A 13,478-nucleotide genomic window follows, 5' to 3' on the forward strand; every position below is an offset into this window, starting at 1 on the left:
GTATAACTTAATGACAATTAAAATTTCTAATATCATGGATGAGAAATCAAAAGCAATGTCAAAATTTTACATGACTTAAGCTGTTTCAAAATAACAAAAAGAAAAGCAACAAAAAGGGTTCAACAGACAAGTTATCATAAGCATTGTTATTATGGAAGTCAATGTTTGTAATTAAAGAAATATCATTCTCGCATGTAGGAAAAACGCTTTAAGGTCCTCACACTATATTAAATATCAAACTATTTATTCCCTATTCCGAGCAGAAACAACAAAATTAAATCTTTGGCTAGAAGCCCTCCAGCTAGTTCACTCACCACTGTATCAGATAACTGTTGGTGCATAAATTCTCTATTCATTTAGTATTTTGTTCAAGCTAGAGAATGTCCTTGGATCATCATTAGTCAATTCATATATATACATATTTACTGTATACAGAAAAATCTACACATATAACAGTACAATCTTTAAGCTGCAAATGTCATCATCATTCATCTTAGGGAAGGCCCAAAGGATTCTCCTAGAGTCTCCAATTTGGGTTTGAAGTCTGCTCCCTACATAATTGTTCTTCGGTTATCCATGGTTGGAATAATCGGATGATCAGATGTATTACCCAACTTTCTAGCAGAAATGTAGGCAAAAAGTCCCCACTTGAGAACGGCGAGGAGCTTGACCCACTTTCTGGTAGATCTCACGATTGGATCAGACTGTTCAAGTTCCCTTAAAAATTCATCGATCTCATTATCACTCAGGCTACTAAAAGATAAACGCCTTGGATACCCATGTTCACTACTGACAGCGAAGAAACCAGGGTGATTGTTGATTTCAGACTGCATAAAAAAAAATAATGTTGATCAAAAGAAATGTATGATTCCTATTGACAAATTGGGGAGTGAGAACTATCCTTTTCTAGAACTGCTTAACCACAATGAGGTCCTATTCCCATTTTCCTTGGTAAACTTCATCAGGATGCAGCTCAGTTTTGTCTAATCGAAATGAAATCTAGACCAATGACCTAGATGGCTACAACCATGTGAAAAATCACACTTCAGGTAGATCTTTCCATCACAATTTCTTGTTTGTACATGTGTGTTTATCATATCAACCTTGAGCCAATATATATAAACCACATTTGATATTGAAGACCAACGATATATTCTGTTAGATTTTAGCAATAGAGCATGCAGCAAAGAAAAAGTAGCCTCGCTAAATTAGAAATTGATGATAGTCCATAGAAATTCACTTCTGCATTACTATCCAATTGAATGCAATGAAACTCAGACTAGACATTTCCCCCTTCCCATATTCGTGACATGTAAATGGGTATGAAACATAAGTTAACAAGCCAGAGTAAGCAACTGCTCCACTTTCTCATGTAGAGGTAGAAACAAGCAGCGTAGGAGGGAGGAGGGAGGAGGGAGGGAGGAGGGAGGAGGAAGGAGGAGACTTGTGAGGCCCTAATTTTAATATCTTATTATTAGGGGTTTGCGACACTAGAGCAGTCCCAAACCAAACCCTTAGTTGCTTAGGGAAATTAATCGCAAGACTGGATTCAAGCAAAGGGATTATTGGGTCTGAGTTTGAGTCTTGGGTGATAGGTAGAAGTAGATCCAAATACTTGTGTCCCAAATTTGGGTCCCTTTCTACCAAGTTCCCATTGTCCTCATTTTTTGGAAAAAAAAAAGAGAAACATATGCCCATCATCTGGTTTCCTACCCAAGTAATATAGGCCAAATGGTTCGAGAAAGTAGATGCATAGAGGCATAAATAACAGTGTACAAGTAGCACCTACCTGGTCATCCATCAAATCTTCGAGCTGAAACACATCTGGTATGTAAATATCTGGCATGCTGCTATCGACTTCTGGCTGAACATAATCTGAAAATTCATAGTTATATGTGAGGATCTGAGGCTGTGAGGCATAATTGGATAACTTAGGTAAATCAAAGAACACGTCGAATCAAGTATGGTGAACATCATATAGATGCACATCTACCTGAAAAGCATGAACTTCCTAGTTCCTCTAAGTTTTGTCCTGGAAATGCAGCGTGGGTTGGTGGTATTGTCTGACCAAAATTCCAGGAGATATAAAAGGAGCAATGAGTTAGTTTTAATTTGAAAGGGTTGTGGACACAAGCAAGACCACTGGTTAGTTCACAGGGAGCAATGACTTGCTCCAAATAGTAGGAAAATGGCAAGAAATGCTTACATCATCTCTTAGATATAAACAAAAAAGGGTATAAACTAATAAAAGCAGAACATACAATATTGACAAATTTGGGGTGGGAGAAACCTTATAGATGTTATGCCTGGTGTATACCTACTTGTTTCAAATGTGGAAGATATCGGCTCTGTGCCATGCATAAGAACTCAGTCAGTAAAAAAAAAATAATCAGATTTAAGTGGTTGACACTTGACAACAATACTAATCATCATATATTTATCTGAAATTGATTGCCTAGATGTTGCATAAGTGAGCATTGTAATTGCTAGATGAAGATGGTAAATCAATGTCTGATAAAAAAAACCGAATTTATGAGCATTAGTTGCCAAATGCACCATCTCAACATCTCAAGTATTGAGTTGTTAATCAGAAAATGGAATTGCAAAAATAAAATAAAATAAAATAAAATAAAAAAGAAGATGATAGCTCATGTTATGGATCCCTTGTTTTACAGCTGTTGTTTAAAGCAAGGAGAGAGTGTTTGACATGGATAAATTTTATCCTTGTTTAACTCCTAATTTGAATAAACTACTTGGAGAACTCCTAACAGGAACGAACTCCATGAAGCATATTATCTCACAAACATGGTTTAGTGCAGTATAAAACTTATTGAGCTGCTTGTTCAAAATTTGATCCAAGTACTAAAGTTACCAATCATTAGCATAACATTCTTATTAATAATGAGAACGAATGACAACTTTGAGTCATTAATTTCACCATGTTTATGTGGATCACAGAAATGCAAAGAAAACAATGTAGTTAATCTTGCAGTACGTACAAGAGGATGAAATTGTTCTGATGTATCCTCCTGATTAGTATGTCCAAGCTGGCTGTATGGTGGTGCAAAAGACTCAAATAACTTCACTTGCCTAGATGCTTCAACTGTCCAAAATTTTATAAACACAAAGACCATGACAACATGAGATTTTTCTAAGAGCAATTGTTTGGTAGACAAAGATCCTGAATTACCTGAACATTGTGGGCATGGCACACTTAGTGAGATTGATGCTGTGACCAAGTCACTAAATTCTTGAATACACATATCATCTAACTTAATGCTCTCTTGATATTCAAACGCTTGTCTTTGCAACTTCTTGAGAAAAGCCTGCAAGCCAAAACATGCATATCCACTTAAGCAAAATCCACACATGCAACTAATTGGGATAGAGGTGGTACACGCATATTTACCACCCAACTCGTTGGAGTTGCATTGAAGTCAGTATATAAAATCAGTTAAATCAATGAATGTATTATTCAGAGTATTATGAAAAACCTTGTCAGTTGCATTGAGGTTCTTGATATCATGATACCGGCCATTAACTTTTGCTCCAAGGAGCAGATATACAGAGTTGAAAATGAGAGTGCTATCCTGCCCAACATCATAAGAATAAAGCTGATCGCCTGGAAAACATTCCTGAGCATTTGTAATAATTGCTTCCCATTCCTTGTCTGGAATTCTTCTCTTGGGTAAGCTGCCATTCTGAAGTAACTGAAACATTACAGGAATTAGGTTCAATATTAAGCATGTGACATGATTGGAAAGATAAGAACTGTTAGGTATTGCTTTACCCTGCGCAGATTCTCAGGATCAACAGAAAGAGCTTGTAAAAATTGTTGCACATTAAGGATTCCAGCAGCTGTTAGTCTTCGGTGATATACACCATCTTTCCGAATGTTTACAAGGTTCCAGACTTGATCAGTTAATTTTGGAGGATGATGCTTCTCATTCACTGAAATTGTTATGGGATGTTCTTATTGAAACATACATTCTAGCTTTATATATGTTAAGCTGATGAAGAACATGTATGGTCAATGGCCCAGGTACTTTTGCAGGATTTTTATTACAATAAAAATATTTGGCCTACTTATATATGACTACATTGATAGTGATAATTGCAGCATCTGAATTCTACTTTGGCATTATGCTGCAAGCACAATTAGGGATCAAACACCTAATTGTTGTCTGATATGAAATTTTGATTGTACCGAAACAGGAGGTCCTGTTCTTTTCTAGATTATCTCCATAAAGATTTCAATGATCATAGTACCATCTTAAAACCATGTAATAACAGAACAAAATGAAGACAGCTAACATCTTAGACGAGTTTCTTACACTGGAGTATTGCATTGAGTATGATGCTTTTCTCACTGTAATTCAGTTTTAAAAGATCCTTTTAAGTTGCTCAGAAGCCTAAGAATCAGAAAAGAAGGTACCTTAGACTACATTATTCTGCCTTGTACTTCTCTCCATCTTAAGACAATTTCAATAAAATAACAAATTTGTCAAGTGTTTCATGGATCAATTATTTTCAATGTACTCGTGAAGTGTAAAAGTAAAAATCATAGAATAAAATGACACAGAAACAGAAATGATATGGACTTACGATAACTACGATGCTCTTTTACCCGGAACGGATTGCTTATTCCTTCTTCAATTCCTTCAGTTTCACAACAAACAGCTAGCCTAAACTTCTTGCTTGGTCTCCGAGAGGAGTTATCTGTAAAACTGATATCCTGAAGATACCCAACACCACCTGTCAGCTGAATTACCAGCTTGCCCTTAAGCAGTGGCCCTTTATCAACTCTTTGATGGACAATATGATTCTCGAACTCTTTCTTGTCTTTTTGTTTAGTACCACAAAAATGACCATCGAGAACCAGAACCATTATATTCTCTGAAGACAGGGGACCAGAAGCAACACAGTCCCCTGTGGCAGTATCCACCAGTGAAATCTGAAGAGGATCCTTATCCTTTGCCATTATTTCGTGGCATGTGTAAACACAGGGTGGCAAGCAATTCTGGAACCGCAGCTGATATCTGAACAGGATTTATTTTCTGTTTGCTATTATTTTGTAGAATGCATAAAACACTTCTAATGCATATTCAATCTTTCAGAGAAGAGTGAATGTTTAAGAGACTGGTCAATCACTAATTCCAAATTTTAAGTACAGAGCAAACATTTTGAAACATCAACCTCACATATAAAAGAAACTACTAAAATACTCTCAGTAGGACAGTAGTAAACAATTTTTGTATGGAAGTAAATTACCTGGGAACTGGAGGTGCAGAATCAGTGAGTAGGGGCCTTACTTCTTGCATCTACTCAAGAGATCAATGAATTATTTAAAACTATAGATCCAACAAACACAACAAAGCTCAGGTAACTTAAACAACTATTTATTCCAATAGAAATGATAACTTCTTTTATGTCAACTATTTGGAAACTTGATCATAGAGATTTGACCTCTTTTTTAAAGATTGCATGCCATTTCCTGCTATTCTTATTTGATATGCTTGTCATTTCATTATTATGAAATTGTCAGTGCCATCATAAGGAACAATATAGATAGTTGGCTTAGTGGAAAGACCAGCAAGCAACATATTCCAGCATGTTTATCTTTGATTATTTGGAATTTCGACCTTGGAACACAAAAGTACAAGCACTAGGATAGAAATGGTGGGTGATTATGATTAGTTCTATTTCATTCATCTTGTCCATTAGCTTAGTAACAGTGCACAAAGGGTTACTGCAAACTGCTTGAGTTGATGACATAAAACACCTGAAAACAATCATCTTCGAATGGAACAAGGATGTCAAGTATCTCTACTGTAGAAACTTCAGTGATAGGCAGGTCCTCATCAAGCTTAAGTTCAATTATGTTACGCTAGAAATATTCTTAATGTATGTACCAAGAATGAGTATGAGTAAAACTATACTTCATGATCTAGCTGCTTTTCACTTTCTAAAAACTAGCTGAATCTACTAGAAACTGGTTCGGTTAATCTCAGAGAGACGAACTATTAATCTAATTTTCCAAAGAGGAAATTTGGGCTGTGCGACGATAATTGAATCGTACGCACAGGCTTCGAACTATAATTGACGAATCATAGAAAAGGAGTTATTTGAAAACGTATCAGGCTGGGCTAACCAGACTAGACCTTCAAAGCAAAAGAAACCATCATGCATCTCTCAAAATCAAGATCAGACTTTTACCGCTCTGCGAGGAAGCAAATCCTCTCGCGTCAAAACAGGGAGGCTGATCCGCGGGCAATTGGCATCTCTGCCTCTACAAATGAGAAAGAAAGCTAGGCAAAAGGGACAGACAAGACAAAAGGAAGAAACTTTCGATCATCCAGAATCCTAATCTATAATCTCACGTGAATAAGGACCGGGATCGCTTCAGTCTCCCCGAACCCTCTCCGATGTCGCCGCCCTCCGACAGTGGCCGCTTGCTGGACGCCATTGTAGCTTGCACGCCGAAGAGATGGAAATGGCGGAGTCGCAAGGCGCCCTCCGCTCTCTTATACACATGGTGAGGCGAGCGAAGGAGAAATCGCAAGGAAATTGGAATCTTTAGTCTCGCCACTGGTCGTCTTCGATCTCCCTTCCAAAGTCCAACCCCTTAAAATAAACAAAAACACAAGCGCAACGCAGACATTACGCGTCTCCGTCCTGGTATCTTGTCCGTCCACGTGTGTTTTTACGAAATCTCTACTGTCCGTATCGTGATCCATATCCAACTCACGCGGTTTACCGTTACATAGGTCGGGGAAAAAACTACTTTTCTGCATCGTTTGATGTTTCGAATTAAAATTATTTTCCTTTGCGTCACTCGATAAAATTAAATCTTCTCCTAATATTAATAATTTTTTTATTCTTTTAAACATATCTCAACGGTGTCTATTTAAATTCGTCTAATATTTAAACTTCCTTAAAATTTTATTTTGTTAATCTAAACTCTCAAAATGACGGAGAGGATTGTGATTTGAAAAGAATCATTAAGAGACATATCAAATTATATTTTAATCACAAATGCAAAGTTAATCAGTATCGAGTTGAGTGGCACCACATAGCTGGGTTGAGTCAAGCGCGAGCAATGCTTAAGGCACAACCCATTCACATCTCCACTAATGGAATAAATTAAATAATTAATTGGAATTAAGTAAAAATAAACAAATGTTATTGTTAAACAAATTCTTGAGGATTTATTGATTTGGTATAATTTGTTGGTGCCGAATGTACAAGACAATTGAATTTGATTTTATTATTGATAAATGATTTAACGTTAAGATGTGTTATGATATAATAAGATTGACTAAGTATACAAGTAGTTTAATCAAAAAGTCTTAATTGGTCAAGTTAACTGAATACTAAGCAAAGCAAAAGTCTTAGTTGATACTAGGCAGAGGGAGAACCTTAGTTATGGCTATACAAAAAAGTCTTGGTCTAATGGACTGGACAAAGAAGTTCTGATCGAGTGGACTAGGTAAAAAAATCTTGGTCGAGTGGACTGGACAGAAGATTTGGTAGATCGAGGACGTCGGGCAGAAGGTTTAGGGGTCGAGGACGCCAGACAAAAGTCTAGACGAGTCAAGGACGGAATGTCTAACGGGAAGTCCAAAAGGTCTAGATTGGATGCTGACCAAAAGTTAGATTGGATGTTTAGCAAAAAGATAATCTCTCCTGAGAAGAGTGAGTGAGAACGCATTTCCCGAGAGGGAACAGAAGACATCAGTCTGACCTAGAATTTCACTAGAAACCTAAAAGTCAAGACTAGACGGTTCAAATTGGGCTGTCTACTTTGCACTTTATTGTTATTATTATGTGCTAATCGATTTTGATTTTTGTCCCCTCAAGATGGACAGTTAGCTAGCGCATGGTGGTATTGTCATCATGAGATCTAGGGGTCAAATCCTGGCTAGCTAGTAACCGAGTGCTTGTCCTCCCCATGCGTTATTCAACTACCCAAGACTAGTAGTCACCCATGATTTACCTCTTCTGTGTTGGCCTGAGGACGGGCTGGCGGACGTGCTTAGGGCGAGCGAATCGTCTTTTGCCACTATTATTATTCTACACTAACTCTATGATGTAGGAGTTAAATTCTGAAAATAGCTTATATAGGCGCCTAGAAGGGCTCTAGGCACCCTAAACCTAGCCTGACGGCAAGATGAGTGGCAACTTCTCATTGGCAGGAGTATGTCAGCTTCTAGGCGCTTGAAAGGGATCCAAGCGCCTAGGTCAAGATAAGTTTTGACAGATAGAGCTTCACTGAGGTCATACCATGTCAACCTTGATTGAGGCACCTAGAAGAGATTCAGGCGCCTAAAAAGGCTTATAAAAGAAGAGTTTGACCAACACCTCAATCATCATTTTTTCTACAACTTCTATACTCGCATCTGCCCCAAAACCTTCGTTAAGACACCTAAACATTGCTCAACACCAAAATTGCTACTCATTTAAGTTGTCGGTAACATTTGTATTTGCATTGTATTCGAACTACTTTTGTAATCATTGTGCTTTTAGTGAATCGCCTAACGAAAGCAATCAACGATCGCGGACCTTGAACTAGTAGTTGCTAGACTATGAACCAAGTAAAAAGAAGGGTGTTAGCCTTGTGCTTGTTCTCTTTACTTTATTTTCCGCTGCGTTATCTCTCAAGTTTCTTCGAAAACATGGGAAAACAACACATATTATTCACCCCCTTCTAGCATTTTTCTTTGATCCTACAATTGATATCATAGTCGGGTTACTCTAAATTAGTGCAACCACCATTCGAGCAATTTTTATATTGCTCGAAATTGATGCAATACCATTTGATCCGATTTTCAATGTTCTTAATATAAGGATTTTGAGTGCAAGAATAACGTAAGTGCAACGGAATATAATTTCAAGATCCTTTCCAGAAGATCCATGCGAAGGAAACCGTATACTAGTTGTGATGAGAGTTATGCCTTTGTTGTGTAAACATGAACTCCTGACAACAACTTTGTTCTCATTGGATCTCAACACGATTAAGTGTTATCGCCTCTTTTAGTTCCACACGAGCACGTTCCGTCCGTCTCACGAATTCACAAACTAAGAGAAGAAAAACCACCTAAGGTTGTGCTAGCAACTAAACAAGGAGGTTTTGACCAAAGAGGAAGAAGGAGAATAACAGTAGGAAGTGTTGGATCGAAAGCGCTAGAGGGTGAAGTGAATAACGCTCGTGACTTTCACTTTCGTTTCAGAAGATTAAGAGTAAAATACAGTAGAAATATATAAAATAATTACCAGCACGCAAACACCAAGTTTTTTACTTGGTTCGGAGCATGGGGCGACTCCTACTCCAAGGCCCACGCTCGTTGAGCGTTTACTTTGGACAATCACTATAAGTTTGCAAAAGTTACAGTTTAGAGTACATCAATTAAGTACAGTAAGAAAATATACCAACAACTTAAGGATAGGAAATTCGAAGCTTCAGGTCGTCGGTGTTTTGCTACAGCTTTATTGGATGGTTCTTTGAGCAGTGCACGGAAGATGGATCGCGTTTTTGTTGTTCTCCTAAGCTGCTGCTCGAGACTACCTTATAAGGCCCGTGGAGGGCGCCTCCAACACCCTGGAGGGCGCCTTCATCAGCGTCGAATCCGCTAAATAGATTAATTTTTGAGATAATCATATATTATAATCTCATTAATTTCCGAATAAATTATACCGGCAATCTCAATTAAATTTATCAAAAATATAATAATATAAAATATAGTTAAAAATATTATTTTATCTTAACTCAACTTTTGAGAATATAAAAACAAATAAGATGGATTTAATCGATCATATCTTATACTCATTAAATGTCCGATAAAATGCAGATTATCCATGTAATCATAGACCAATCTAATCTAATAAAAAAAATTACATGAATATTTTATAGCTTATAATTTAACATTAATGAAAATTAATTTGTTCTTTCATTTTTTTTATTCATTTTATTTTGATAACCCACCCCTTCCGCACTCAAACCTTTGATTTGTCCAGTCCAGTTCATTTCTAATTCTTGAATCCATTCCTAATCCATCCCAGGATTAATCGAATTGTAAAATATGGATATCTATTTAAATTAACTTTATTAATTGAAATTAAGTAAAAATAAACAAATGTTATTGTCAAACAAATTCTTCAGGAGTTTCAATCCATGTGTATTGTATAGCTATTGTTTGTGTGATAATATTAGACAACAAGGATTGTTGCTTGATTTGATAACATATCAAGAAGGAATAAACACTGGCTTGCACCTAATTATGAAATTTAAAAAAAAAAAAAATCAAATTATATTTATTGAGAGACAAAACTTCAGGTCATATTCAGCAAGTTGACCAAACAATTTACATTGTGCTTAAAACTTACATTGACAAGGCAAACCTGGAAAGAATGACCACTCTTACATTTGAGACAAAACTAAAAAAAAACATGATTAAAGAAACAAAATGAGTAGGGGACCTAAACAATGAATCGATTATTGTGAAGCCTGAAACCTTCGTATAAACAGAAATTAACTTGGGATATAATTTTAAGAATGCTACTTCTCAAACAATTTATCTGCAACTCAGATTCCGAAACTACAATTTTTTCTTCTGCTTGATTTCTGATCTGTTCTGATTTCATAAACTGGAGACTCACATCTAGTTTTTCTCATATTTTTCTGGCCATCACTTGATTCGAAAATTCTCCTGCTGTGTGGATAGCTGGTGTGGTGCAAGTAAAGAGATGGATCAAAGACTGGTGATGCATCTTGAAAAGTTGCGTTGGTGTTCAAGTTCAAGCAAGCCTCTATCACATTGCACTCTTCTTGGAATCTCTTTCTGGCTTCCTTGAGGGCTGTCAGGGCTCTTCTCAGCTTTTGAAACCCGGGACTTGGATTTTCGTGATTGTTGATAGTCCTAGAGAGGCTGGGTTGAAACTTTTGTCTATGGCATTCACTGCAGAAGAACTTTCGCCTTTGGGAGTTGAAAACTCTTCGTGTTGTTTTGTCCGACAAGCATTCATAAGCCTGTGATGCGCAGAGTCTGTAGATCATAATCCTATCTTCTGAGCTAAAACATAATCCTATCTTAGACTATGCTTTAGAAGATTATCTGACCATGGATAAATTGGGGTAAGGGGTTCTAGATAATAATCCCAATTTACTAAACTATTACTGAAAATTTAATATTCTATATATATACATACAATAAAGATGAGCAATTTTCTATCCTAATTGCTTAGTTATTGCAACAAAATGATCATTAGATCAAGTATAATTTAGCTACAGAAATCTAACAGTGTTCGGTCTTATTATTTCGGTCCACCATTACCAAGGCATATTCCAAACAATGTGAAAGATAGATACTCGGGTTAGAGTTCATGCGAACAACCAAAAATAAAACAGAGTTTTAATTTGCCCCGATCAAATCTAAATAAATTTGCAAACTGATGAATAAACAGAAGGAATGCAACAGACAATATCCCGATTTCTAGTGATAGCAGCTGTTGAAACTTGAAAACCATGTTACATTACCTCAGACACAACCTTGAAAGCTGCTTCAGCCTTAGGGTGCCTGTTCTTATCCGGATGAAGCTGTAACGCTGCAAAAAAGTGATCTTTTTGGAGGAAAAAACAACCAATTAAACGGCAAATTTATCTTGCGATTAGAGCAAGTACCCAGTCGACGATATTGCTTTTTTATAACATCCGCTTCCGCCTCTTCATCGACCTACAGATTCAACGCGCCTCAATCAATAACCTAATCGCGATCTAAAGTTTCAGATGAGAAGAGGATGAATTAGTAGATCGGACTTAACCCTAAGAATGAGATACCAATCGACGAAGGGCGGCGCATTGCGCGATCGGCCGCGGTGAGCACAGGAGGAAAAGAGGATCGAGGCGGAGAAGATCTCTGACGCAAGCTGTGCTTTGCAATCCGACTCCGCCATCGATTTTCTTCTTTCCCGTCCCCTTCTTCCTCTAGCTCCGTCTCACTACTTTCGGCACGGATTGGGCGACATTTCGATCTTCGTCTCGATCGATTTCTTGTCACTAAGAACGAGATCGCTGTGGCTCGATCGATCATATAGAGAGACGGAGGACGGCAGTGGATGGGTTGGATTTACGAAGCGGAATTTGCGGAAGAGATTTTTGAAGAAGTAAAGCGAACAAATCAAATGACAGCGAGCGTGAAGGAGGTGACGGAGAGGTTACCGTTAGGTTCGGCACGTGGTTTCCTCGTGAGCCGCTTGAGCGAGGGAAAACATCTCTACTCCTCTCCTCCGTGTATTCATAGATAATTAAAAAAATTAATTCAACCTCCAAAAATATTAAATTACACGTAAATTCTATTTTTGCAAATTGTATTATTATTGTTAAAAGATCCAAATGGCATTTGCTTTTTGGGGCAATCTTTAAGATGCTTGTCAATGTTTACTATCTATCAAAATGACCCCTCAAAGTTTAGGAATGTTAGTTGGAACACCCTTCCAATATCTAATATAATTAATTAATGAGTAACTTAGATGATAATTTCTTTTAAGATTAATTTCAATGTTAAAACACAATTTTTAAAAATTGTTAAACGAAAGCCCTTCAGTTTTCACCAATTAGATTGATTCTAGATCCAAGCTGTGGTTTGTGAAAGCTGCTGAGAGGAACTCGAAAGAGAAGTAAATATTTTTTGATTTGGTAAATGAATACATATTTTCCAAATTTTTTTAACAATGCAAAATTTATGAAATAATTTGATTAAATTAACTGAGTTTTATAGACAATTTAATTGACTAGAATAACCTAATATATCTTAAATTGTTTAGTCAAACAATTTGGTAGACTAAAAGTTTATACAATTTAGATGCAAAATAAATTTCAGAGTCATTTTATTTTACTGAATAATTCAGTAAAACAAAATTCATTAAGTTTATTATTTAGAGAATTTTCTTTGTTTATATAAAGAAAAATTCAAATAATGAGTTGGATTGGATTGTTAGGTTAGCTAATCCATAATTGACAAATGGAACCAAATGATACAAAAAAAACATGATTAGTAAATGTTTTTTATCAGTCAACAAATTACAACTGGGAAAAGTCATTACAGAAGACTAAAATGAGCATGTTACATGTGTGATACAAGGAGATGAGAACTTGGCCTGTGTTTTGTTTCTTCTTGTTAGGCACAAAAAGATTGACAAAGGAGGTCTTAATGCAACAACACTTGGAAGAAAGCAAAAGCTTCAATGAAAGAAAATTATTTTAATTCCGAAGGGCTACTGAGAAGAAAAAAACTACCCACACGAACATAAGGACAAACAGCCAAAATATGAAAATGACAAATTTTTTAGTTTATCAGCTATTTCACCAAACAGTTTTATAAACATTCATATGGAACTCCTACCAAAATTAACCTAAATGAATCACTGCCAAGAGTGAATTGGTAAATGTCAACATTATTTTCTCTTATTTAGCCACTAAAGCA

The 13,478-nt window shown here is 36.5% G+C and overlaps 2 protein-coding genes across 3 annotated transcripts; both read right to left on the reverse strand.

The window, feature by feature from the left end:
- Positions 1-98: 98 nt before the first annotated feature.
- On the reverse strand, positions 99-6,602 carry LOC122055819 (calmodulin-binding protein 60 A-like). Of its 2 annotated transcripts, none has more exons than XM_042617459.1 (11): positions 6,381-6,602; positions 6,217-6,283; positions 5,272-5,321; positions 4,606-5,039; positions 3,791-3,951; positions 3,495-3,710; positions 3,191-3,326; positions 3,000-3,103; positions 1,994-2,063; positions 1,790-1,875; positions 99-827 (listed from the first exon to the last, which is right to left on the reverse strand). In XM_042617459.1, exons 1-11 carry the CDS (start codon positions 6,464-6,466, stop codon positions 552-554), a joined length of 1,686 nt encoding a protein of 561 aa, XP_042473393.1. In that variant the 5' UTR covers positions 6,467-6,602; the 3' UTR covers positions 99-551. The 2 variants fall into 2 exon arrangements, with proteins under 2 accessions (XP_042473393.1, XP_042473392.1); XM_042617458.1 differs by having other exon boundaries at positions 6,217-6,289.
- A 3,726-nt stretch (positions 6,603-10,328) lies between these two features.
- Positions 10,329-12,232, reverse strand: LOC121968063 (chaperone protein DnaJ-like). Its single transcript, XM_042518579.1, has 4 exons — positions 11,818-12,232; positions 11,678-11,729; positions 11,534-11,601; positions 10,329-11,026 (listed from the first exon to the last, which is right to left on the reverse strand). Exons 1-4 carry the CDS (start codon positions 11,947-11,949, stop codon positions 10,583-10,585), a joined length of 696 nt encoding a protein of 231 aa, XP_042374513.1. The 5' UTR covers positions 11,950-12,232; the 3' UTR covers positions 10,329-10,582.
- Positions 12,233-13,478: the final 1,246 nt, after the last annotated feature.

The sequence above is a fragment of the Zingiber officinale genome, chromosome 3B (assembly GCF_018446385.1).
Source record: "Zingiber officinale cultivar Zhangliang chromosome 3B, Zo_v1.1, whole genome shotgun sequence".
Lineage (NCBI taxonomy): Eukaryota > Viridiplantae > Streptophyta > Magnoliopsida > Zingiberales > Zingiberaceae > Zingiber > Zingiber officinale.

What these genes read in the sequence shown, in the direction of transcription:
- LOC121968063 (XM_042518579.1), bottom strand. Translation starts at nt 11,949, where the DNA reads ATGGCGGAGTCGGATTGCAAAGCACAGCTTGCGTCAGAGATCTTCTCC. An exon ending in ATTGGTATCTCATTCTTAGG is followed by an intron (nt 11,730 to 11,817) that starts GTTAAGTCCGAT and finishes TTGAATCTGTAG; the next exon opens with GTCGATGAAGAGGCGGAAGC. An exon ending in CTTTCAAGGTTGTGTCTGAG is followed by an intron (nt 11,027 to 11,533) that starts GTAATGTAACAT and finishes TGCGCATCACAG; the next exon opens with GCTTATGAATGCTTGTCGGA.
- LOC122055819 (XM_042617458.1), bottom strand. Translation starts at nt 6,466, where the DNA reads ATGGCGTCCAGCAAGCGGCCACTGTCGGAGGGCGGCGACATCGGAGAG. An exon ending in CGATCCCGGTCCTTATTCAC is followed by an intron (nt 6,290 to 6,380) that starts GTGAGATTATAG and finishes TCTCATTTGTAG; the next exon opens with AGGCAGAGATGCCAATTGCC. An exon ending in GCCATGCCCACAATGTTCAG is followed by an intron (nt 3,104 to 3,190) that starts GTAATTCAGGAT and finishes AATTTTGGACAG; the next exon opens with TTGAAGCATCTAGGCAAGTG.